The 27,821-nt window shown below is 39.1% G+C and overlaps 1 protein-coding gene across 1 annotated transcript; it reads left to right on the top strand.

Annotated features, from left to right (window-relative positions):
- Positions 1-25,661, top strand: MGAT4D (MGAT4 family member D). Its single transcript, XM_065736345.1, has 15 exons — positions 1-115; positions 7,806-7,967; positions 10,601-10,735; positions 11,861-11,994; positions 13,586-13,632; positions 14,046-14,159; positions 15,512-15,587; positions 18,053-18,164; positions 19,045-19,175; positions 22,072-22,179; positions 23,031-23,224; positions 23,638-23,716; positions 23,838-23,916; positions 24,950-25,062; positions 25,568-25,661. Exons 1-15 carry the CDS (start codon positions 25-27, stop codon positions 25,592-25,594), a joined length of 1,602 nt encoding a protein of 533 aa, XP_065592417.1. The 5' UTR covers positions 1-24; the 3' UTR covers positions 25,595-25,661.
- Positions 25,662-27,821: the final 2,160 nt, after the last annotated feature.

Raw genomic sequence — 27,821 nt, 5'->3', positions numbered from 1 at the left:
GCGGCGGGAGCGCCCCGCCGGGAGATGCGGCTGCGGAGCGGTGCGCTGCTGGCCGCGCTGTGCCTGGGCACCGCCTTCCACCTGCTGTGGTACGCGGCGTGGCAGGGGAGCAGAGGTGAGAGCCGCCGTCGGACGGAACGGTAAAGCCGTTTTCCGCAAATAAACTGGAAATCTCTGCCTTATACCTTCGGGGCCGGCTGATGGCTTGCTGTGGGATGGCTCTTTTGTGATATGGGAGAGAGAAAAAGAGCTTCCTAGACGCTTTCGAAATGGTCTGGTTTTATGGGTGCAGGTTTGAAATAAGCCAAGTATTAATTTCTGGGACGAACACAGAACTCGTGAGATCTGCTCCATTTTCTTTTATTGATCAATTTTGTGACCGATAGAAGTAGACTTGCAACGCAGCTCTGGATATTGCTGGGCAGTGCTTCCTGCCCCGGTCATTTTTCGTCAACCAAGTGCTGCCTGCCTTACAGCACTTGGTGCTCCAAGTGGCAGCTCTGCTAAGAGTGGGGTAAAAATAGGACGTGTCTGAAGAAACTAAGATCCAAGAGATGATAGAGCGCTTGACCCCAGCACAGTGAGCATCCCTGGCACCGTTCTGTTGGAGCATGCGTTTTGTGACTCCTTTGTGCCCTTTCTCTGCCAGCGTGCTGTGGATTGGTTAGTCTGTGCCTCTGTATGGGTGTGTTTGCTCTTTCTTCTATCTGTCTGTTGATCCCACAGACGTCTCCTTCTCTACAGCCAGGTAATATAATTTTCCTAATTATTTTAGCAGCTGTTTTATTAACAAGCTTTGAACCGTTCTGAATGTTAATATACAGTGTTCAGAAACATTCTCTCTCAGACGGGATATATCTCACAGATGTGCAAAAAGTTAGTAATCTTATCTAAAGGAGCATGTGGTAAGTTAGTTTGTGCTGGTAACTTCACTGGAAAGATAGGGTTCGTGCTTCTGGGAGTTGCTAGCAGACAGCAGTCTCATGTCTACACCAACCAGTACCCCACAGACCACCATGTGCTGTTATTTTTTTCCAAGGAGTGAAGAATTGGGAGCTAACCAAACACTATCCTACTTGACAGCAGTAGCCTCTACCTGAGCAGGGGTTTGAAATGAACGTTCTTCCTGCAGCAGGCATATACCTCTGCTCACATATTGCTGAACCTCTCCTCTTCCCCAGTTGAACTTTGTAGTGGCACACCCAGGACACTGTGGGTGTTCTACTTTCCTCTCAACTCAAAGGTGATCTGTTCTTTTCCTAATGCCTTCTCATTTACTTCACTTGTTACTGAGAGGTCAGGTGCTGTCCGATTGCTCGTCAGCTCCCATTTCTTTCACCTTTTTGTCAAATGTGCTTCTCTAGCTCATTTTTTTTCCAACCTCCGGTTGCTTCTTTTGTTTGTCTGATGTGTGTGTTAAAACATTCTGGCTGTTCTTGCTCTATGAGGGGTGTGTATCACATGAAGTGGCAGTCAGAAGTATGCCCTTTGCTTTCTGGATACCTATGGTTTCTTGAGTTGCGATGACAGTGGGATTGTGAATGAGTTTGCTGTCCAGTGAGGACATGGTGGCTCAAAAATAGTGATCTGATGTACTTTGACAGTATAAGTAGTTTCTCATAGCCGTGTAAACTGTTGTGCAGTTTGTTTGGAGCCTTCCAGCCCTTCAGTATTAGACAGAAGTGTGAATAAGGCGCTGTCCTGATTTCAGTGCAGATCAAAACTAGAGACCTTTAGGTGCCTGGTAGTGATGGGCTGGTTACCTGGGAAGATTCTGATTGAAATGGTGAGATGTAATGGGACTACAGATGACATGGACTGGCATGGCAGGGATGATGGTCATCATCGCTGCCACCCTTAGAAATAAATATTTAGGATCTGACAGTCATTAAGCTTCAGCTGTTTTGGACTTTGATTCTTGCCTACAATGTTATAAACATTTTAGCTATGTTTGAAAAGTTTTTTATTGGTTTTTTTCCCTCACTTTATAAGCAGGTACAAGCGGAGGTTTCGGCTTCCATGGGCTGACTGCTTCTTGTGGCAGGAAAATGATAAAAGTCGTGACAGAGACAGTTGGTAGTGGCCACATCTGCAGTAAATCTTGTTGCAGTTTGTCCGTCTAAACTTGTATGGCGATTCTTTTAGCATCCTCCAGAGTGCTTGGGATGCTGGCTGCTATTACCAACCAGCCTTGTTGACCATTGTAGAAAATACCTGTCCCACATCCTGCGTGGTTTGGCTCTGAGCTTTTTGGTCCCTCCCAAGGCCCTACGCAAGACCTGTTTGAAGCAAGCAGTTTGCATCTGAGGGTAGGGAGGGCTGTGACCAGGATGATGCAGATGTTTTTAGTGTTATGCAACTGAGTTACAATCCACTTACTGATTCACCTGACCAAAAGGGTGTTCTCTCATGTAAATACTCCTCATAAAAATTAACACTTATGGAAAATAGTATGTGTGTTAACAATGTGTGCAGTGATTTTCTCATACAGTTTGAGTTTGGGTCTTGCATGTAATGTCACTGGGTTACCAAAGCAGGAAAGGGAGCATAAGGAGTTAGCAAATCTTTTTTGCAAGCTAAGAGTGTGTTATAAGTTCAGCATGAACTCACAGGAAGTTTGTTCTCAGGAAAGGCTATTCTCAAATTAGAAATAACCTCAGCAACATGGTAAGCAGCAATGGATTTACAGAAGTGGTGGCCAGGAGGTGAATAGAATCATCTTAAGTGGCAGTGCTTCTTCAAGGTGCTTGTTAAAATAGCAGTGTCAGATCAGTTTGAATCAATGTGAAGCGTATTGCTGGGATAATTAATCCAAGTAAATGAAGATTTGTCTGGAAGTTAGGAGAAGGTGATGCTGAAATACAATGGCCCAGATAAGCATATTAATATATATGTGCCAGCATGTGAGTATATGTGTGTTGAGATACACTTTGTGAAACCTGGATTTCCATTGTTTTTCCTTTGAGATAAGGGGAACAAAAAGAAGGAGCTGTTCACATTTAAGCACATTCACGAAAGTGCACTTTGTGTTTATCAGATTGTTTAATGTTTCAGTATTTCACAAAGCTTAACTTCAGAGAGAAGAGGTACACAGGGTTAAAAAGATGTTCCTGCTGAATGTCACTTGTTTGCAGTCGAAATAATGTAATGTACATGCTAGTACAAACAGCAGGTTACATGTTTCTTCCTTTTATTTCCATTAACCTCCTGTCCGTGGTGTGACACGTGCAGCTCAGCCACTGCAGTGCACCCAAGCAGAGCTCCCCGTGAGATTCTGTGGATCGTGGTGGAACTCCTTGCAGGTTTCCTGTCCAAACCTAACTGGCACGGTCTGGTTTAAAGCTTCAATTAAGCAGTGGCAATGTGACTCCTACTGAGTGCTTATGGAGACCAAACAATTAGGCTGCGTGGAAAAAATAGCATCTTATAGCTGAGAATTTGCTCTCAAAAAGCATTGCTGTGCTCTTTATTGTAATTTCCATGGAAATAAAGAGGAGGCATTACTTTCAGAGCTGCCTACGTGTGAAGACGTTACTGCACATCAGGTTTGCTTGGCACTTTTTTCTGTCAGGATGTGACCAAAATGCATGGAGTTTTGAGGAAAGGTGCTCCTCCAGTCCCTTGGCTGGTTACTCAAGTTTCCTTGCAGGGTTCTCTGTTTAAGTAATTAAAAACAAACAAACAAATACAGCACTCCTGCATTACAGTGGGCCAAAGGTTTCTGTCAGCCAGCTGGGATATGTCTTAATTTTCTCTTACTTTCTGGACGATGCCTGCCAATAGCCTCTGGGGTGCTGTTGCTGTAAGGGCACAGGTGACTGGAAACAGTTAGAGGCTTCTCAGTCAGTCAGCCTTCCCTTTTCAGCTGTCTAAAATAAACCACCACGAGCACCGATTGCCTTCAGAGGCTCCTGAAGGTTTAAGGTATACATTACGACATGCTGTGTGCCATGGCTAAGGCTAAACACGTGAAGCTATGCCAGTTCTGTTCAAGGTTAAACATAAGGAGTGAACATACCCAGCACAGGTGAAAAAGCCTTTGATGTCATGGTAGATTTCCACGCTTATCTCTAACCTACAATAACTGTGTTGTAATGCTATAAACAAGATTTTAAATCTCATGCACAAATTCTGGGAGCTGTCCGTGCCTGGCAGCGTGCTTATATGCCCTTGGACTCTAGCACATTATTGAATTGAGAGTTTGTATTAGAATTGGCTGTTCAAAACTAAGACAGAGACATTGTTTGCAGGATTTTTCTTCCTAATTTTAAGAAAACAAAACTGAGCTTGTTACACACTTTGCAAGATTTAGAAATGTTGGTATTCTAGTTTAGATCAGTTTCAGGAAGACAATAAACTGCAACAGTCATTAGTGCCGTGCATGCCTCAGTGGTTTCATGTGCTTCATTAACCTGAGCAGGGAACAGTGGTTCCAAGTGCGGCTAATGGCAAGATCTTTTGCAGTTTTTGTGTTTATATAGTTTTCTTTAAAGAAGGCATTAACCAAAACTGAACTTCCGGAAGAAAGTGTCTATACATGAAAAAGAATGTGGCTTGTAATCAAGGAATAAGGACAAGAGTAACTGCTAGGCTATGGGGTGTTCTCTTCCACCATTTCTGGCTCTCCTAATTTTCCTTTAACTTTTTTTTTTCTTGAGTAGGAGGGGACATTGATGAATTCTTCCAGAGCTCTCACATCTCAGAAATCTATTGTTAATAATGGAAGCATTTGTGATGATAGGAAGTTCTGTGTGGATGGAGCTGAAATAAATAATTACTTGACTTTCAGGATGAGTATGTTTTAGAGATTAGTATTGTTTCTAAACAATTTTGGTTGGCAGTGGCGAAAGTTATATTTATGTATGTACTCAGAGATAATACAGGACTGTAGTTAAGCCAATTTCAGTATTACCATCTTGGAACTGCAGCACTCATAAATATACATGACAGCATAGTAAACAGAAGAAAGGCTGTAGTAGAGTTGAAGATTCATTGAGAAGCTTTGAATGCTGTCTCTCATCCTGGCAGATTTTTTTTATTATTTCTTTTTTTCCCTGGCTTTTAGCCAGTGTAACCTCATTCAAATTTCCTAGTAGGAATACCTTAGCATGTTAAAGTGTTTGTCAGTTCCCCAAGGAGAGTGGAAGTATTTATCTTGACATTTTTGAAGTTTTGCCGTGGATCGAAGAATCGTGGAATCATTTGAGTTGGAAGAGACCCTTAAAGGTCATCTAGTCCAACTCCCCTGCAAAGAACAGGGACACCACAGCTCGATCAAACTGCTCAGATCCCAGTCTAGCTTAACCTTGGAAGTCTCCAGGGACAGGGCTTCTACTACCTCTCTGGGCAGCCTGTCCCAGTGCTTCACCTCCCTTATCATAAAACATTTCTTGCTACTTTCTCTTTTTCTCCCCGCAGTCCCAATCAGTTGCAGATAGAAGCTTTCAAGGAGGAGGTGTTGCTTAACAAGACTATTGCTGGGGACAGGCATAGTGCTTTGTGGTATATCAGAAGCTTCCTCCTCCTGGCCCTCCTCGCCTTGCTGGAGTTACATTCATGGAAATGCCCTGTGGCTCTTTCCAGGCAAGCTACTGGAAGACACTGTTTTGGTTCTTTGTAGGTAGTTAGAGACTTAGAGCAATGCTTTCCACATGCATGCTAAAATTCACTTAAACCTAACAACCATTTAGTATTTAGAGTATTTAGCTTCATAATATTTCTGATTTTATATTCATAGTTTGCTAAACTTATATCAGTAATAAATGTTGATTATGACAGTGTCTTCGTACACAGCGAAGTACAGGAAGTTCAGTACTGCTTTCCAAGCTTTTTCTCCCCCCAAAATGTAACTAGTAGATAGTATTGCTTATTTATAAATAATCTTAAGGCATGTTATTTCACCTTCCAATTTGTGTACAATTGCATATTCATTAAGGGTGAGCAAATACCACATTCCTTTTGTCAAACCTATGTTTCCACAGCTGTCAAAATTGAGTAAGTAGGTCAAGACTCTTGTAGTGGCTGAACTGAACAGAGACTGAAGGACTCAGATGTGGTTTCCCTCTTCTGGCCTGAAGAAGTAGATAAGGTCACTTACAAATGCTGACTTCTGTGGCTGTACTTGGTGATAACTGAGTATTGATGTTTTATTTGCTGGAGGCATCTAGGTTTTCTTTGGTAGGCTCACCTCTTAAGTGAGCAAGTAAAAATACAATTAATTGCTCCTGGCTAAAATATCATCCTGGTAGTGACACTGGTGGTTTTGAGTCACACTGACACTAGATAGCTGAAAGAAGAGTAAAGGGAGAGACTGTAATGTTTTTATTCATGTGCAGATTCCATACTGATTCTTCCTCTAACATAGTTGTACTGAAGGAATTTTATTTTATGATATTATCACTTAAGAAAATGCCAAAAGGATAACAGTTTCTAGTGTTTAATTGTGGAGCACAACCACTGGAAGACGCTTGATCCCCTTTATCAAAAGCACTGACTTGAAATAACATGTATTTATCCTAAGACTGTGGGCTTTTTCTCCGTTGCTTTCATCTTCCCAGAAGGAACTTACAGAACTTGGGCTGAAGGTTAAACCTGCACTGTTTTCTTCGCACTCAATGCTAACTCCTACAGAGGCAATAGAAGTTTAAAGACAAATGCTCATCAGTTACTGTATGTTTAATTGACACTTCTGAATTCACCTTGGAATTTCCATCTGAGTCTCCACCATGTTTACATGTGTTGATGCTCTATTTGGAATTTCATGCTGTAAAACAGTATGATTGGTGTCTGTCTGTCACCTAAATCAATTCTCAACTTCTCTTTCCATGTTATTCCTATTCATTCTGAAGATGGAAAGCTAAAGGTTGGATTGCGGTGTTGGAAATGCAATTGCAAAAGAAAAGCAAAGCAAGAAAACATATTACTCTATAGTGTTTGATGAGATGGATCTTCCTCAGGTGTTTTAGTAACTCTGGCTCTGTAGCATGATGCCTCGTGACAGAGGCAAAAAAAAAAAAAAAAAAAAAAAAAGGCAGCATTACAAAACATTTCAAATGACATAGAAGTCCTCTCCTTTGTTTTATTTTTTTTTAAAGCTTTTTTTTTTTCTCCCTGTTAAAACTCTCATGAAATCCTTTATTTACCTGAAAATTCAATGCTTCTTCTAATGCATTCTGTTAGCAAAAGATTAATTTTTTAAGTAGTTGATCTTGGAAATCTTCTGGGAGCAGGGACAATCTCTTCCTATTAAGTTGCATATAGTTGTATTGTTAAGCAGTAACATATTTTTTGGATATTACTGTGATGTTCGACTTGCATGTTAGCTTCCCTGCTGAAACAACATAGCTTTGAACAGCAGTGTTCTGGAATTCCACCTGTTCTAGTGATATTATTATTCAAGGAGTTGTCGTGAGATACAGTTCTTCAGTGTTTCCTACAAAAGAATGTTACATGATTACAGTCTTCAGTGTCACAAGAAATCATCTGTATTAGTCATTTACTGGAAAATGTTGGGATTACTGGATAGCATCTTCCTTTGCAGCTTAGAGTCTTTCACTGACTTCTTTATTACTGACATTATACTGTAGTTCTTGCCTTCAATTCCAAGCCTCTACCTGGCTGTGCTCTCTAAATTCTACTTCTGAATTCTCTTCCAGGCTTCTTCTTTCTATGAGTTAATTTTTAGCAGAGTCTCTGTTCCTATACTCCTAGTCATGTCTTCTTCTGGACTGTCTCCTATTCTTAAATTCTTGCTTTGTACTGTAATATTAACTCACCTCTGCAAATAAATTATATTCTCGTCGCAGGAAATGACCTGGACATGTACCAACACCAGTTCCTGCAACTTCGTCAAAGACTGCTGTATGCTGAAAAAGAAAACAAGAAAAGATCACGTGAGCTGAGCAGTGTCCTGGATGAAATAAAACATATAGTTGCAGAAAGGATTAACTTGACGACAAATCGTACAGGTTTGTACGTGTAAAAAAATGTGTTAAAAATTAGAGATTTTGTGTGCTCATGTTCCTTTAATACTGGCACGAGGAGAGAGATCATTGATCCACTGGTATCAGCAGCAGATAGAAGTTTATATCGAGAAAGAAAGGCTACAGGCTGCTTCACCACGGCCTATCTCTAAGAGAATCTAACAAGTAGGGCAATTAAATAAGGAACTAGGTAACTAAACAAACAAGGGAGGGAAGAAAAGGGAAACTGACTGCAGTGATGTAACAGGGGCAAGCACAAGTCAAACTTGTAATATTGTTATCTAGCTTATTACAGAGTATGAACTCTCTTGCTGCCAGCTGCAGAGCACTGAACAAGCTATTTTTTTTCCCAGCTTTTATTACACAACTGCGCCCTGATAATACCAGGACTGTGTCTAATCTGGAAGGCAGGCACACCTCCTCTCTCATATGTTCCACCATCTTGGTCCCCTCCTGCCTAAGGTGGGAGTATGTTTCAGCCATGAGCGTTTTGCATAAGTAAGGTTACTGCTTGGAAGTGAAGTCAGTTTAAGAAAAGAAAGGAAAACCTTTGAGGAGAGGACGTTTTACGTTGTCATTTTGTTGTATTTGTTTCTGAAGAGGAAAACCAAAATGGAATTAAGTTTACTGTAGTGATCTGGCTTCTTCCAATTGTTTAAACACATTAGATCGTTGTCTTACAGGCATCTCCACCTATCTGCAGACTGGTAGTTGCATACAACATATTAGAAAAGCTATTTCCCTGGGGAGAGAAGGAAAATCATAAAGGAAGTCTCTGCCCTGAAAGCACTGCACAACACTCTCAGTCTTGAAAAAGATCCTGGGTGCTGCTGAAAACTGCTTCTTTAAAATCCTTGTTTGTATTCAGTACAGCAGACTAATATCTGATTAGATAGAGGATTATCCAGGACTGGTTCAGGAGAAAAAAACAAAAGGAATTCCTGGTTTGTGTCGTCAACTCGTTGGTTTTTTTTTTTAAATCCTGTTAATGCCTGCCTCTTTTTGGTTGTTTCTTTAATATTAATGCAGTGAGACTGTTTCAAGTGTGTCTCAATGGGTAAGCAATTGTAGTGTTAGACTAGAAATTGCATTGCCAGCCTCTAGTAGTATAGTGTGCAGAAGGTTATTCCCTAATGCACACAGTAGCAGCAGAGGGAAGTGCATCTCTCTTCCTTCTGCTCTTCACTCCTATTGGATACAGGCACGTGTTAAAGCTTCTTGTTCCTAGGCTTCAAAGCAGCAGTTTCTTAAAACTGCTGAATGTTCTTAATTTTTACTTTTTTGCTGATGCATGAATTCATTTCTTTGTACACCATCCAACTCAAGTCCCTTGTGCAGCCTTTGAGAGTTACTACTTCCTCCTAGAAAGTCCCATAAAGATGCAAAGGAATTTTTGGCAGCAAAGTGAAGGACTTGTGGTTGTCATACACACTTTCATACACAAATAACTTAAAGGTAGATGTTTCTGTTTGTGTGCTTGTTTGTGGGGTATTTGCTTATTTTAGTTTTGTCATTGGTTATTTTGGTTTTGTTTTATTAAACATTAAGACTGGGGATTCTCTGCTGAATTCCTCATTTTCAGTAGGAACGTCTTCTGAAAAGGGAAATTCTACAAACCTTTGGCCTTTCAGGAAGACTTCATTAAGCTAAGCTGAATGAACAAAGCAGATTATGGTCATTTGCAAGGCTCCTATGAAGTAATTTTGAACACTGGTAAATGTGAGGCCTTACATTAGGTGCATTTCTTTCTTAATTTTCTTAAGTCTGTGAGCTTTCTGCTGCTGTGCTGCAGCCTGTAAAATTATGGGTTGTCAATTCTTCTGCAGCTTGGAAGGTTGCTGACATCATGTTGACAATAAGCAAAGAAGGTGTTGCTCTGATACCACGAAGCGTGTGAGCACCACCATCTTTGCAAAACTGATAAAGTATCTTGAGGAGGCAGCCACTGAAGTAGGAGCTACCAAATCGGAGCAGCTTTCCTTCAGTTTTCTTTCTACGGTGAAATGTAGTCCGTATTTCAATCCATTCAAATGCCTGCTTTTTTTTTTTAATTGCATCATACGTATCCTCTCTGCTCCCGTGGGTGTCTTACATTCAGTATAATTTTCTTTGTCAGCTTATAATTAAATCTAGAATGATTTTAGAATCCAATTGTTCACTTTTTTTAATTAAATTTATTTTAAAGGCTGTTTACCACCACCAGATCACTCAGGAGTGCATATATGAAGGAAAAGAAGCTAGGAAATGGATGGTATCTGTGGGGAGGGTTGTGCCGTGCCATTCTCCAGTGGTGTTCCACAGCAGGAGCTCAGGCTGAGTGCAGTGTGTGTGTGCTGCCACGTTTTACCACAGAATCATCAGTGGGATCTCATCAGGCCCATTTCTGAGCTAGGTTGGAGTAACTGGCAAAGTTCCATTGGTCTGAAACAGGACTTGACTGCCAGGCATGGTAGTTGTTGTTATGAGGTATGTTACAAGTGATCGTTCTTGTTGAATGATTCTGATAGAGTAAATTTGTATGCAGTAATCAGCTAAAATAACAGCTAATTAAAAGAGGTGAAATAATAGCGGTCAGCTTTATTTTTTATATTTACATGCAGATTTGTTGTTTCTTTAAGATGGTATGAAAGTATTGAATGTTACCAGAAAACTCCCCATGCATCTTACAAACCTCTTCTACTACCTACCTCACCTTCGAGAACGTGAAGATGCCATTTTTCCAAATGTTGTTATTGGGCAGCAGAGAACTGGAGGTAGGAAGTAAAGTTTTATTTGTATTCTATACATACATTTTATACGTAGTTGGTACTCAATTCTAGCTATGATGCATGCTTAAAATTAGGAGGGATTTTTCTCTGGAAATTTTATAATGTTGCCAAATGTTAATGGGAATGAAGTACTTCTACCACTCCCACCCTAATTTCAAGTCCTTACCTCGAAGTATTCTGAGGAACTTTTTAAAATATCAACAAAAAAACAACAGTATTCTTTCATGTTTAGTTGCATTTTTAGATGGCTAAGAAGCATTGCTGGGCATTTTTTTTTCAACAATTCTATTATAAATAAGGAAGCCAGGGACAATTTACTCAGGTTGGAGCAAGTGCACTCAGTTTGCTAACGCTGAAGCAAGTGGAAAGGTGATGTTATCATTCGAAAGACATTAATACATCTTCAGTCCAACTTTTTCACCCACGTAAGAAATCCACTGGCAAGTGCACAAATAGTAATGAACTCCATTATAGCACTGTTCCACTACGAGGTCAGTCCTAGCCAGAGTCAATTTAAGTTCCTTTCTTCTTAATAACGATTATGCATACATTTCTTTGTTCTTCTTACTACATTAAAGCTATTAGTTCATAACAGTTAAACTGCTCAAATATTTTTTTAATATGGATTTCTTCCTGAGATAGCCAGCATTCGTGACCTGCGAGAACTTTCTCACTAAAGCAGTGTTGTTTTAATTCTTGTTACTCAGATCTCCAACTCCATACCAAGAATTAGTATTTATTTTGCAGTATCCGTTTCTGAAACTCAGCAGCAGATACACGTGTTTGCCAGAAGTAGCAGTATATTCCCAAATATTTATCATCTATTCAGTGGAGACTGATGCTCGTATCACAGACGTAGGTGTCTTTAACCTAAGTGCTCCTGGATATATCTCCTCTTCCAGGTAGCAAGGCAAATGCTGTCATAGTCCTATACCTATGTTGAATGTCATCACATAAACCAGCCACTGAGTGTTCCCAGTAGTAATTATCTTCTGACGTGATAGTTCCATTCAGATGACCCAAGGTTATCTCAAACCAGAATTAAAATGGAATTTAAGTTTACTTCTGCCTGACATAAGATGATTTGACTTTTCACTTCTTTCTTCGCAGTCTCCCTGGTGATGGGTGTTCCTACTGTGAAAAGAGAAAAACAGAGTTACCTGATGAGCACACTGCGTTCCTTATTGTATGGACTTTCTGAAAAGCAAAAGAATGACTGTGTAATAGTAATCTTCGTAGCAGAGGTAAGTTTGCATGGGAAGGTTCAGAAGGACGACACGGAAATTCGTGTCTTAGTGTGGAAGTGTAGGAGGTGTTGCTAAATACCATCTTCAGGCTTTGTGAAGGGTTTCTTGAATGCTGGACAGGGCAGCTTTCATTTGTGAAGAAAACTGTAACTCAGATGTCTGAAGGGGGAAAAATGCCCGTATTACATTTATGAACACAGCTGATGCAGTCAGATTTTGATATTAAAAAGTCATACCCACTTATTGTTTTATCTGAGAATCATGTGCTACTGAAAGTATGAAAAGTAAGTTCTTCACAGAAAAATCCCATAGAACCTGATTTATTCAGTCTAACCGAAAATACAGCCTATTTATCTTCTATTTTGACATGGTATGTCTTGCAAGGTACCTCAGCATGTTGGAGACTGCTTTGTTAAAAACAAAGTTGTTTTAAATTGTTCAGAGACATTCTATATTTGGAGAAGTGGACAGTTCACAAGGCAAGATACCAGTGGCAAGTTATTTCTTTTTTCTCATTTCAAGTTGCCTTGAGCACACTGGAAAAAGTACCAAATGGAGCTGATGACATTTGCTAGCAGGTGAAAGACTGCAGTTATTCAAAACTCATCATTAATATTTCCTTGTCCTTCTAGTAGATGACATTATACTTCACAAATGAACTGAATGTATTCATAATGAACACCTTAGTGAATACATGCAGAGACTCATTAAGAGTTAAAGTTTGTTTTTCAGTTGAGTAACAATTTACAATAGCTTTTGCAACTGTAATGTTGTCAAAAAGGAATAGCCCCGCCTTCAGGTAAATCTTAACTGTCATTTAGATAAACAGTCTGTTACAGTACTTTACATAGTTAGTTGATTTTCTAAGAGTTAACATCTGAAATTGGATAGTTTCTCACCGTGGGCAGTTCTAAACGTGCATTTTTAACCAACGGTAGCTTAAGCTTTATTAACAGTCCAATTCAGCTTATTTAGGATTAAACTGCTGCCGTGAGAGTCAGTCTCTCCCCTTTCTCTCACCCCCAAAGTCAGGTTCATGCAGCTTTCATTTTTCAGCCATGCAGCTAATTACAGTAAAATGATTGCGCTGATATGAAAGCTAATAAGAACATGTAGTTATAGGAGAAGGGCAGATCTGTTCACTGATCAAGAATGCACGCCTTCCTTTTTCCCACAAAGCTTCCAAAGATCAAGGTGATCATTTACATCAGGGATTAACTCTGGGTAACTTATTGCCTGCAAGTGCTGGGGTCCTCAAAGTTTCCAGACTAAGAAGCGTAAGTTTGTTATACTAAGAGGAAATTAAATATACATTTAAAATGTTGTTACCTTTATAAAATTTTACTTAGGCAACTCTGCCATAAGTGAAAGATGTAGAATTGTTTCTGCAGAAAACAGCTTTTCTGTCTGCAGAAGTAATGATAAAACTAAATGTCCTGCAGCACAAATGCAACTGTGACATATTGCTCTTGCTTGTATTAGAGAACAGAAATGAAGTGTTTTCATGTAAATATTTCCTACAAAATGTTGCTTAATGCTTAATACAAAAATAGGTGACTTGAAATGAAAGCCCACTTCTTTTCTTTAGGTGAATGCAGAATACGTTAACGGTGTTGCAGAAAGTATTAAAACCAGGTAAGTCCTGTGCAGTGTTTCTATTCAGCAGCTGATAGACACATTTTGAGCTTTTGTGGGAAGAATTAGAGCATTTCTCCATACTGAGATAGAACTGCTGAGAAATGAGACAAAGGAGCACTCTTAGTACGTGTATCATAAATTCAGAGAACAAGGATGTTTATCAGTTTATTTTCCTTTTTATGTTCATAAATCTGCTTTAAATAGCCAGATGAAGTCTCAGCTCAAGTATCTTGATAAATATTTACTTGAACCTGAGTCTTTTCTCTGTAAATTTAATGATACAATTGAAAGCACTTGCAGCTACACATATTCAGTCCCCCCCCCCACCGACTTCGTAGCCCTACAATTCTGATGTTTATCATATTTTCTGGGTGTGTTTATTTCATTGTTTGCCTTGCTTTTCTTCATAGCTTCCCCAGAGAAGTCCAGTCTGGAGTCCTAGAGGTTATTTCTCCTCCTGCTTCTTATTATCCAGATCTTTCCAATCTGAAGAAAACATTTGGGGATTCGGAGGACAGAGTAAGGTAAGACAGCTGCTGCAAAAAAAAACCTAAGAGCTCTCTTTTTAAGAGAATAAAATGGAAAATTCTGCAGAAATCAACATTGTTTGAGGTGATACAGTTTTTGTATTTCGAACAAAAACCTCAAGGGTACTCTTATTTATTTATTTTTTCCTTCCCACTTATGTATGCATTTATTTATCTTTTTAAACTATTATGCAAGGAGGAGCTAGGCTGTCCTTGGGCTTCAGGGTGAGAGCCCGGGCTTCTCCTTTGTGTCCTGTATCTAGGCATCCCTTAGGTTTTAAAACACAAATAGTGCCAAGAGATGATAGACTAGGTGATCTAGTGATAAAGGAAAAACAAACAAAAACCATTTTATCTAGCAAATAAGGGAGAGGATCTGAGTGTGCACCAGGAAAGGCCCACATGGCTCCTTAACTAACGAATAACAGTTACATGCGGGTTTAATTAATGACCTAGCTTGTGATTATGGACATTTTTAGTACTGTTAATGATTTATCTTAACTTCTGGAGATTTCGTTCAAATTCAGCAAGACTGGGATTATAACCTAACAAAACTGATCAATTGTAAGAAAATAATTTTATTTTGACCGAAAAAAACTGTAATTTTTGAGAAAAAGAAGTAGTGTGTCTAGGAACTACGTAAACAGTACAGCAAGAAGGCTGCAGTACTTAGAGTTTAGGTTGATTGAACTCATCAAGAGTAAGGGATTTACACCTTTAAACCTTCTGTTTTCCAGAGCATAAACATTCTTACATACTTAAGTTTCAGATATGATTAGTTTTGAATCAAGTGCACTGCGAGTACACTCTGACGATCATTGTTTTATGGATTGATACATAGCACTGAATATTGAGTACCAGCTTCCTCCCTTGGTAAAATGAGACACTGTACTCCATAGATAAAAATCTGTTTACATTTCAGTCAGAAAATGAATTTTTATCTACCTGCTTCTCTATTCTTGATCAGTAAAAGCACTCAATTTTATCATACTGTGAATGATCTTTAAATATTAACTGTGTATTGACCATGAGCAGAGTCCTTAACTCATTTGAAATGAATCTACTTGTTAAACGTGTAGAACATTTAGTTTCAGGCTGAGTTGATAAGAGATTTAGATGTTTTGATTAGTTAACATCAACTCTTATGGGGAATTCAAATTATTTGTTGATGTCTACGCTGATTAAAGAGGAAATTTGTAGGTCAAAAATACTACTTGATTTCTTCTTAGTCACTTAACAATGAGTTAGAATACTCAACCTTATGATTTTATTGCTCTAATGCTTTTACTGTACAAATATCTTGTGGAAATCACCCAAGAAGATTTTCAGAATGTGCTGCTTATGTTTAGGTGGAGAACGAAACAGAATTTGGATTATAGCTTTTTAATGCTATATGCTCAACCTAAGGGAACATTTTATTTACAGGTATGTTCACACTACCATTAAGCAGCTGCAATACATCTCTGTTGATTATTAACTTTTGACTTTTTTTTTTTCCTAAGGCTTCAATAAAATCTCATTTTCTGTGTGTTTTCTGCGTTCTTTAGAAACATATATATTTCTATGTTTGTGTACATATCTTGCAGCTAGGTACTATTTCATTAAATCTATCTGTACCTCCATGACATGTGATGATAAGGTAACTGAAGCATTAGGTAGAGAGAGTCAGAGTTTAGAGTGTTTCCATTTGGTGCATTAAGACAGAATAATGGTAGTAGCTCCAGGCTATATAGCCCAAATCATGAAGAACCAAAAGACCTTACATGACTTTTCCAGTTAAGGAAATAGAGCAGTGTAGAGACACTGGTGACAAGGTTATGCAGCAAGTTTGTATGAGTCCATGTGTAGACTGAGTTCATTCTGAAACATTTTATGTATGAAAGCACCTTTGAGTTCAGTTACAGCAATCTTTAGGGGGAGGAGTTTTCTATCAACGTTCACGTGAACCACACATAAAACATAAAATCAATTGGAATCCTTAGATAAAATCTGTTATAAACTTGGGACTTAGTTAACTGAAGGCTTTTTTTGCCTAGTAAGATTTTTTGGGGGAGACTGGGGAGGTGCATTGAGTCTTTATATACAGTGTATTGATTTGTGTAGGCTGTAAGCCAAGCCTTTCATTTGATAGAGCTTTAAAAGGAGTAACTTTCATCAAAGCACATTTTTATCTGACATTTTCTTTCTACTACAAAAATGATTTTAATAGAATCAACTATTTCTGTAGAAAATGAGAGTTCAGATTTTTCAGCTTAGCAATCTTCAGATTTGTTGAACAATAATTCGAAACAGAAAAATACTCTGGAATAATTCAGAAAGAATTCCTGTCAGATGCCTGCACTTCCATTATATGCTATCACTCTTGTTGCTTCCTGATTCTATCTTCAATTAGGCATACTCTTAGATGGCAGTAGGGCAAATGGAATAAACAGTTTTCATCTTGGACTTCCTGATCAAGCTGTGTACAGCCACTTCATAACTTCCTTCTGCGGATAAGAGCATGTGAAGAACAAGTGGCTGACACCAAAAAAATTGGAAGTAGAATGTAGGTACAGTGCATTAAAGGTTAAAGGTAATTGCACATAGTACAACTTACTAAAAAAAAACCCTTGTACTGAAATCCCTAAGCAACAGCAAATGCTCGTCAAGAAGAAATGCTTTGGTGGGACACAAATTGTGGGGCTGAGTAGAATTAGATTACTTTTTATAGGATATGCTACATAGGAGATCAAATTATATTGTCTAATATTCACTTTCAACTGTCAGCACTGGAAGAGGCCATGTCAGACCTCCCCCTAGTCAAAATTAAGTTCGTAACACATTCACAACCACTTTGCATCACAGCCTCTTTATTTTCCTGTTGTTTCTTCTGGTGTTTCTCAGTATGGAGGTATCCGTGAGATATGGGGATATTTTTGAGATACTGTTCTCTCTGCCTTTCCTTTTTTGAATGAATTCACTCAGTTTGTTCTCTGAAACTCTCTTTGATTCCCTGCTCTCCTCCCTTTACATTTAGTGTTTAGGGTTTGGTTTGGTTGGTTGATTTGGGTATTTTTGTGTTGTTGTTTTCTCTTCTGTAGAACTGTCTCCTCAACTCAAACCTCAGATCCTGTTACTAACAGTTAACTTTGACCTCAGTTCGTCTGTTTTTTGATAACTTAACCATCAGCAGGAGCAAAGCACATCTCTTCATCTTGTCTTTCAGTTTTGTTCTACTTCCTCCTTGTTTCCCTGTTGAAGACCCGTTTCTCCCTCACTAGCCTTACACTTGCTCACCTCTAATGACCAAATTCAGCTAAAAGCTGTGTGTCCGCTCCCTCAGACTGTTGTTGCTGAATCTGTTGGGTGTGCAAAACCAGCAGGTAACCATTTATTCCCCATAGCATTCACTTTCTACCTCTTTAGCTCTGTGAAGCAGATTCCAATGCTATCAGGCAATCACCAGAACTCATCAAGTACAGCAGTTACATCAGATTAACCTGTCAAGCTGCTGGCTATATGCTTTAAAAGTTTTTATTCCCAAACAAGTTTATTTATGCTTATCAGTGCTTATACAACTTTCGTACAAACTGGCTGTTGTTTTCCTTAACCTGTATCTTTTTTTTCCTAAATGATACCTCTTTACTGTAGGGAGTCTAATTTTTTTTTTGGGGGGGGGAAATAAAAGAGAAAAAAGAGAAGCAATCATGGGAAGTAAATACTTAATGAATTATACCAAAACAAAGATACGTAGAAGCAACATAGCAAAACACTGCAGTATGGCATACCTTCAGCACACACAGCAGTCAGTCCTTCTGTGGTTATCGCTCTTGTGTGGCAACATCACCACCTCCTCTGCAAGCAATAAAACCATCAATTGCCTTGGTTCTTTTTGTTTGCGTTTCTCCCAGCTGGAAGATGATATTATAGCCAAACCTGATTACGTTCAAAGCATAGAAAACTTCGCTACTGAACAGTCCCAAGAGTGGATGGTTCTTGAGTTCTCCCAGCTTGGATTTATCGGTAAGTATCAAGGCCTCAGCAGTGTCAGTTGGTTTGGAGCCGTGGGAGCTGGTCTCATTCAAAAGTTCATTTCCTATATGGCAGGATTTATGTATCAGAACGTAACTGGCTCTTCAGGAAAGCTTCCATTGGAAGCCTTTTATGTTATGCACTTCGGCACTGTCTTTCAATGCAGCATAGAGTCTAGTGGTTGGGTTCCTGTAAGAAGCAAATTGTTCTGTATTAGGACACTGATGCAGTGTGCTCCTGCAGCCTTCTTTTCACAAATGGAATTTGTACAATCTGTAAAACATCTGTTTTCATTCCTTTGTGGAGCAGAACATGTTATAGTAAAAGGTTTTTTTGTTTGTCTTTTCTATTTTTATAGTAGTAAGTTTCCTTTTGCATTTTTTTTTCTTAGGTTACTAAGTAATTTCCTTGTGATAACACCTCATAAGTGTTAGGTCAAACACAGAAATCTAACAAATCTGCTAATAAAAATAGCAAGAGAACTAAATGAATATTGTTAGAGTTTTAAAAGCAACTTCTATGTAGGTCTTAATGTAAATATACTCTGTATTATTCCCTTTGAAATTGTATGCATAACATTTTGAGGGATTATAACAGACTTTTTTTCATCTGAAACACTGATAGAAGTGAGTGGCAGATTGATGTTGGAATCAGGGCATAACTGCGTGCTTGATTACTCCCCTGGTTGACTGTGTGAGAATATCTTCAGGCATGGGATGGAGTTAAGTTCCAAAGCTGAAGCCTACGTAACACTTCCATTAAAAATCAGAACTGCATCCGTGTGTTTAAGGGTGGAGTAAACATAAAGCTGGTGAGTGACTACTGTGCAGCAATAAAAAATATTTAAATATCCAACTTGTCTTGCTTTCAGGAAAATTGTTCAGATCAGAAGACTTGCCACTTATAGTAGAATTTTTTCTGATGTTTTATAAAGATAAGCCCGTAGACTGGCTTCTAGACCACCTGCTCTGGGTCAAAGTGTGCAATCCAGAAAAGAATGCAGTAAGTACGTCTATGCATTTATGAACATAAGTAATATTCAAACAGTCTCTCTCACAGCATTATTTTAAAAAGCAGAATAAAAACCTCCCAGCTCAAGAGCTGATACGGGTCCGCATAGTGTGGCACTGTGCTGGAGCCCACTAGGGTGTATGGAAAGGCCTGACTCATAAAAAGTTAATTTTTGCATCACAGTTGGTTTACATCTGTCAGGTCAGAATATGGCCAGTGCAAACTTAGTATCTCCTGCAGTTACTCATTTAGGCAAACCTGCAAATATCAAAGATTTGGAATACGTGAGCTTGTGTGGACTGTCACTTCTCACATATCCCTATATTGTGGCTGCATTAAAAAGGGATGGCCAGCAGGGAGAGGGAGGTGATGGTCCCCCTCTGCTCAGCTCTTGTGAGGCCCCATGTGGAGTACTGAATCCAGGCCTGCAGCCCCCTGCACAAGCAAGATGCAGAGCTCTTGAAACAGGTCCAGAGGAAGGCCGCTAAAATGATGAGAAGGCTGGAGCACCTCTCCTGAGGGGAAAAGTTGAGGGAACTTGGCTTGTTTAGCTTGGAGAAGAGAAGACTCCAGCAAAACCTCATTGTGGGCTTCCAATAGTGGAAGGGAGCACGTAAACAGGAGGGGGAATGACTGTTTACGTGGGTCTATAGTGGTAGGACAAGGGGAAATGGTTTTAATCTTCCCCAGGAACAGGAGAGATTTAGTTTGGTTACACTCAGAGGGTGGTGACGCACTGGAACATGTTGCCCAGAGAGTCTGCGGATGCCCCATCCTCCAGCATTCAAGGCCAGGCTGGATGTGGCTCTGGGCAGCCTGGTCTAGTGGTTGTCAACTCTGCCTACAGCAGGGGGGTTGAAACTAGATGATCTTTGAGGTCCTTTTCAACTCAGGCCATTCTGTAATCCTACGAAAACAGAGAGAAAAAACAAAAACAGAGGGAAACATGTAGACTGAAAGGACAAAGTTATACTTTTCACTGAAAATGAAAGAAACAGTTGTGTTGGTTGAATTGCAAAAGATGCCGTTTATAGCATTACAGGTGAATTTGATTATGTGTTAAGTATTTCTTTAGTCCTTCTGCATTCTTTGACTGGCCTTTTGTGCTGGTCACCACTCACACTCTTCCTGTACGACAGCATTATGCCATGTAAAAATGACCAGAGTTTTTCCCATTATTTTTTTAAGGTTCAAGATTTGTTTTGATTGGTGTGGTGAGTGCCCACAGCAGGTGCTTGCACACGTGTTATTTTTGTTTTGATGAGGAAGAAGAGACAGATGGGAGTTGTGCAGAACAGGAGTCTAGGAGAGCTGAACAGTGGGCTTTCAGTTTTACTGTATAGCAGAGGTAACTTAGGGACAGCAGTAGGTACCTGATATTACACTTCAGCAGTGCCACTGAGGAGTCTCTATTCCCAGTTCATGCAGATAGGATTAAGCTTTGAAATCCTACTCTTAAGAGTTGATCTAGATCCTTAAGTTCCTCTAATTTAGGTTCTTGCCTGAACTTCAGTAAGAGGAAGATAAGACATTATTATGTTTACACCACTCATTCCAGATGTGTCTTGCATGTACCAACCTCAGCTCCTACTAAACAAACATTTTCCTTTCATTTCTAAAATGACTCTTCTACCTTATACTGTATATAAATCGTATCTGAAAACAATCCTGTGTTCCTGAAAAGCAGGCAGATCGTGTGAGCCTGTCCTGACAAAACCATTATAAAACTTCTAGTGAACTTCACTATTGCAATTTCAATTGCTGTGCGTAGCAAAGAGAAAAATGTTGAGAGACAAAATCACAGAGTTGTAGGGGTTAGAAGGGACCTTTAGAGCTCATCGAGTCCAACCCCCCTGCCAAAGCAGCTCCCTAGCCCAGGTTGCACAGGTAGGCATCCAGGAGGGACAGGGATCCCACCTACTGTTCCTCCTGTGCAGATTAAAGAAGTGATTTGAAAGGTAGAGTTTCCCATAGATGAAGAAAAGGCAAGGTGACAGAAATCCTCCACTTTCCCACTTGTAAGCAGCTGAGAGTGGTTGATACATGATCGCTCAGCATGTACTGTGTTCTTACATCATTTTGCTGAACATCTGCTGTGGACACACATAAAAATACTTGGTTCTATTAAGACCTTTTCAGGTGTTTTTCTACTTTTAATTATTACTTTTTCAAGAACCATAAATCCCCTATGAGTTCTGCTGTTTAAGCCAGTTGACTGAAGATTATAACTTCTAGCTTTTCTAAAGTCACTGATGTAATTTATGTAACATTTTTTTCTTTTATAGAATTGAAAGCACTTCATTGAAGTGGTAAACGTGTTATCCTCTCAAATCTGAATATGTGAAAACTGTGATATAGAGGGGTTAAATGCTCTTCCAAACTCATACAGTTATTTCTGAGGCAGAACCAAGGGTCTCGGGGACTCTAACTCGTTGCACTATTCCTTCCTATTACGCTTTATTAATTACTGTAGGACTTACGTAGCAGACAGAGCCAAATGGTAAAACAGAAATGTAACCAGACTCTATCTCAAGGGGATCGGTTTTGATCAAAGCAGAATGATATGGCAAATCCAAGAGTTGAAATGAAATTTGCCAGAAGCAGTTACACTTGAGGTGCGATTGATGATGTACAGTGCATAAATCCCTGAATTAATAGTGGTTGAGCCTGGAAATCTACATTGCACCACGAGTGGAATTATTATGAGCTTATGTCTGGAAACAGTATATTTGAGATAAAAAGTCTGTTAATTTAAGGATTACTTATGTATGTACAGGTAGAAAACTTGGACCCATATCCTCAACTACGTAATGAAATTACCTTATGGAAGTTAGTTTACATCTCCTTTACTTAAATAAAATGTTACCCTCGCCTCTTTCTTTTCCAGGAACACTGTGAAAAGGAAAAGGCAAGGTTACGTATCCGTGCTAAGCCGTCTCTCTTTCAGCATGTGGGACTTCATTCATCATTGTCTGGGAAGATACAAAATTTGAAAGTAAGTATAAGAAACAGTTGCCATAGTTCTAAAAGATATGCTTATGTTTTTGGTTTGTTTCTCAGTTCGGTATCAAGCGTTGCATCTTCGGCGTTAGGTGGCACTTGCATACCCTAGAAATGCTAGCTTACAGATCTGGGGGAGAATATTGATCTGCCATTTGAATTGCAGATGGGGCATACTGCTTCTGCACAAACTTTCTGGTCTCTGATCTAAATACTTGCATCAGTCAGAGTAGCATTGCATGACACGTAGGAACCCTCTTCACAGTACAAGTTTTCATGCATTGTACAAACACAAATAATTACAATGATCTGTTCTGGCTGAATAGTTGACAATACCAATACAAAGGCTTATGGATAAGAGAAGCATACTGGCAGGATAAAAGAATGATTCAACTGATTGCAGTAGATTTTTATGGAGAGTTTGGAGCACAAACAAGTACATCTGCTACATATTTGATAAGGATGACCCGTGAAGCACCAGATTGCAGGTGCCACTCTGTTAGTGCTGTTTAGACTGCTCACAAGGTCAGTGTTGGGTTACACAAAATGTTTAGCTAGCCTCTGCTATTGGATGTTCTGGTAAAAGGTGCAGTAGGTAACCAGAGAGTAGCCTACCCAGGAGACGTTTCTTCTTCAATGTAGACAGCTGAGAAGTAGTCAGTACAGCTCCATTTACAAACTAACACTGATTCACAGTGATAACACTGAAATGAATGTCCTTTTTCTATCACAAAGCAATTGTGTATTTTATGAGTAAGTGTTTTCTGGAGTGGTTACCTGCAGTAATTCAGATATCAGAGCACTGTTTACACTTAGGAGTGAAATTACGTTTCTTATATCTGACAGGATAAAGATTTTGGCACAAGTGTGCTACATAAAGCACATAATAATCCACCTGCAAAGCTGAAGACGAGCCTAAGAATATACCAGCAACATACCTTGGAAAAAGTTTATGAAGGAAAAGACTATTTTTGGGCTTCAGCTCCAGTGGCTGGCGACTATATCAGCTTCACCTTTTTGAAGCCTCTAAAAGTAGAAAAGTAAGTATTACGTGGTATGGAATGTGGCAGACTGCATACAGTTTGGATACGACTGAGTCCATTCAGAATCACCAGTGTTCAACTGTTTGCATTAAACCTGAAAGGGTTACTGAAGAAAGCCTGATTACTGAGGAAAAATCCAAGATTTGTTTTACTGACTGTATTGAATACATGCTTGTATTCTTGGTTCCAGAGTAAAATGGTTTTAATGCTTGTTTTGTTTAAAATAAAAATATCCTAGTATGGTTTGGTGGCACATCAGAATGTTTGAATGCCCATTTCTGTTCTCTCTAGCCTACAGCTAATTGAATTAAAGGTATTTAAAAGTTTCCTTCAGAAAAGGAAAATATCACTTCTCTAGAACTTTTCTGAAGTCTAAAATTACTGCAAATAATGCACCTTTTTTTTGTCAGATACTTTTTTAGAAGTGGAAATATGGAGCATCCCGGTGATATGCTGTATGACACTACTGTGGAAGTGTTGCCAGCTGATGTAAGTCTCTTATTTCCACTTGCAGTATACAGCACATGATTTCATTTTATGAATGATATTTGGCATGTAAGGTCATGTTCTAGAAAGCGCTCCTGAGGTTTTATTCTTCTGTTTGTTATAGGAAGCTGTGAGGAAAGGACTGGTTGGCAACGGAAGTAAATTTAACTACCCTGCAACCAAAGATGGATATTTAAAGATAGGTAAACAGTTTATTGTCGCTTCAAAAACAGACTTTTTTTTCTTCCATATAAAATGTTTGAGAATTTCTTTAGCTCTGTAAGGAATACAACTTTCCAGGGTAGGAACTGGTAAGGAATGGAAACCCTCTGCACCATTGTGTGTTGTAGTATGAGATGTTTCACCTATTTTGTTTTGATCAGTGAAGAGCCTTAACTGTAGTGCCAAAAGCCAAGGCATCTAATCACAGAACGGCTGATGTTGGAAGGGACCTATAGCAGTCATCAATAATGAGAAGAGCAGCTCAGCCTCTGCAAGGTTTTTGATAGGGTAATTGTTTCTGGTCTGGGTTTTGCAGCCTTAGATAAAGAAGAAGGAGTCCATATTGATGATGATGAAGCATAACACAATGCATTTTTGCACACCAGGTTCCCTTTTAGAGCAGTGCTTGACTGCTCTAAATGAGTTGCAGATTCGCCAGATATCTGCCCAGGCTTGTTGCCTGCTGTTACCTAAACTAAAATACCGCTATGTGAATAAAAACGGACTACTGGGAGACCTACTTTTCTTGCACTTCTGTCTGTTCTATCTCATAATTGCTGTTCTTTCCCAATGAACAGCTTTCAGTTCCTCATCTCTTCTTGTTTGCTTGAATTTGCCCCTCACTCCTCTTGGTTGTTTCAATCTAATTCAAGATCCAAAACCAAATGCTGTCAATGCCAGTTCACAGGAAACGAATATCGTGCATGGAATGAGTGTTTTTCATTTGTCTCTTTCATTTGCCAGTTTGACAAGGTTAGTTAAAAAGTGTAAAACGAGTGAAGGAGTGCATCAGAATTGATATGTGATTCCTTACGTCTCTTTCTAGAATAACTGGACTTCTCAGAAAAGCTTCCTTGTTGTTTCTAAGCGTCATCTTTCAATGGCTGTACTTTGAACTTCTCTAAACATTTTCCCCTAATGTTCTAGAGTTATTTTGTAATGCAGAACTTTCACATACGTTCACTTGAAAGTGTAATCTAACCAAGACTTGTAATTATGCTTTATTTTTCACAGGGGCTTTTCAAAATGGAATTGCAGAAGGCAGCATCGATCTGTTGGTAGGAGAAATACTGGCTATTCGCTTGTTAGTCCATTCTGATTCCCCTGTATGGGCAATACTTAGCGAGGTGAGTCTGTCTGTAAGAGCTGTATCAAACTGGTTTCAGTCTCTCCTGTCGCGTACAATTGATAGTTACTAGTTTTTATCTAATTTCGAGTCGGATTCTCTGTGAAAAAAAAATGGAGAACTATATTAATTATTAAGTGGATGAGAATTTCTTTCACAGAAAAAGTGCTGAAATTGAATAATTGTCCGTTTTTTTTTTGCAGCGCTGTAACACAGCCACTAGAATTTGGGTCATGACAGACCAGAGCAGGATTCTGTAGCATTTTTCAGTCACCATTTTTGGATATTAATAATTACTGTATGCAAATGTTTTCAGATGAACATCTGGTTGGTTCGTTGGTTTTGTTCTGCAAGTTTCAACCAAGTGTCTGAATGTGTTCAAACCTATAAGTAGAAAGCAATCACTGACAGTTGCTACATACATACTTGGAAATGAGGAAAAGCACATTTTAGGAAACGATATGTTCTATGACTTTTGTTGTTGTTGTTGTTGTTCTTTTTTTCAGGTCCTGATCAAGACATCTGAAAACTGAGAACTGGAAAAAGTATATTTTCGACATGTCTCTTGTTCAAGACTTGAAGGCTTAACTAACAGCAACAAAAACCTGAGTGGATAAATGACAAATCCAGACCCAACACTGTGTATTGGCAAAGAGTGGAGATAACTGATAGAAACTTGTACAGATTGTTAAAACTCTATGTAACAGATATTAAAAGCTATGAAAAACCTGATTATGTTGGAAACTTCCATAAAATGCTGTTGATTAAGCTGTTCTGTATAAATATTCCAATCAGCTGGACAACTTTATGTATTCCTGTAAGCAATTGACAAGGCATTACAGGCAACCTCAGGGACAATGCAGGACAGCGTAATGCTAGTTCATTAGAACTAAATATATGGACATTTGAGGAAAATGTCAAGGACATGGGTTGCAACTGCACTACGAACAGCAGCCAGTTTTGAAGGGAAAATAGAACTGAAGGAAAGATTGTCAGTATTTCATGCAAGTATTTAGAACAGTCCACCAGAGAAAGGGAAAGCTGCCTAATATGAAAGTGGGTCTCAGACTTACCACGTTTCAGCCTCAATGTAGCATAAGGTACGTTTAATTTAATTTTATTTTTCAATAGAAATTGCTTATAAGCTAGCATTTCCATGCCTTGAAAATCAAACAGGTGTGGTTTGGAGGATAGTAACACTTTTCATTGAGTTGTGCATTGAATTAACTACAGGAAATAATTGGTATAAGACGTGTAACTATATTTTTGTAGAAAAAATATCTATTTAAATAAAATTTTGTATCCTGCCATTTGATGATCAGTATGTCCCGAAACTTCTGTGTTGTAAAAGCTCCCCACAAATATGAAAATAAATGGCAAACTGCAATATTCTCATTTGAGGTGTTTTTGGAAAGGGCATCTTGGACATCTGTCTACATGTGCAGACCGCCTGTATCACTTTTTTACCACCTGAGGGACTAAAGATAGTTTGGAAATTTACAGTATTCTTTGAAATATATGTTGTGGTGCCAAACACATGTATGTGTATGTATGTATTTCTCGGACCGGGTATTGCAGCCTTCACTAGGTTAAGAATTTAATGCAGGTTAAGAATTAATGCAGTAATCTGAAGTGCTTAAAGATACACAGAGGCAAACTTTACTATCCATAAACACTGACAGCCAAAAGAGTTGAGCGAGATGCACTGTTAAGTAAAAGTCTGCTTAGTCCCCATTCTTCCATTCTCTTTTGTGGAGTCTCCTCTCGAGACATTCAAGACCCACCTGGACACCTACCTGTGCAACCTGGGCTAGGAAGCTGCTTTGGCGGGAGGGTTGGACTCAATGAGCTCTAGAGCAAGCAGCAGTTGCAGAACATTAGCAGTTTGCCTTCTGATCCTTGAATTGAGGGTCGTTTAGATAGCGTGCTGTGCACAAGGGTAGATAATTCTCCTCAAAATTCACTTTTTCTATGACTCTAAGCTACATATCTGTTGGTTCTTTGATCTGTTCTGCAAACTAAGATCCCCATCTTCCGATTTTACTGTTTCTTGCACAAATACTACTTATCCAGATGAGATAAGCAGAATTCTTGAAATCTCCAGTTGTTTCTAAAGGGATGTATGTGTACTTCAATCTGCAAGGATGCTTTTCATCTGTCTTTATTTGTGGTGGATTGCACGAGAACGTTCCTTGTAGTTTGTTTTTAGCTGGAGGTGCCTCTAGGTTGAAGTATGTGTAGGAGCACGGTGCCATTTTCAAAAAGTACATTAATGAAGGATTTGAATTAAGGTTTCACAGAGCTTTCGGATCAACATTAGCAACTCCTTCAGAAGAGGAAAAATTACGTGGCTTTCCTATGTGATACATATACACTGTGTTTCAGTTGTGATGTTTGCATTCATCTTTGGAGCTTGTTACTGAAATAACCCACGACACTCTTAAGTTTTCATAACATAGAATACAAACGCAGTCAAATTAAGTTTGAAGCTTCTGTGCTAGTTCACAGCAACCTCAAAAGGCAGAATATCACAAAAACAAATGCAAGCGTTTCCACATACGCTTCATTTTACATGCTCTCGTGTTAACTGCCAGCAGTTCTGAGTGATTTAACTTGGTTTAACCAGTACTGCTGCCAGAATGGAAGAGTTCAACGTGAGCTGAGCGAGAACAGCGGCTAGGGCAGCAATGCCACAGCTGAGTGAGCACCAAATGGAATCAATATGGTCCCTCTGCTTTGCTGTTGCTGAAATGGAGCACA

Source organism: Cyrtonyx montezumae, unplaced genomic scaffold (assembly GCF_038088225.1).
Source record: "Cyrtonyx montezumae isolate F1298 unplaced genomic scaffold, pur_monq_1.0 scaffold_2, whole genome shotgun sequence".
Classification (NCBI taxonomy): Eukaryota; Metazoa; Chordata; class Aves; order Galliformes; family Odontophoridae; genus Cyrtonyx; species Cyrtonyx montezumae.
The sequence above is the reverse complement of the archived record's forward strand: the minus strand, read 5'-3'. Positions and strand labels throughout refer to the sequence as shown.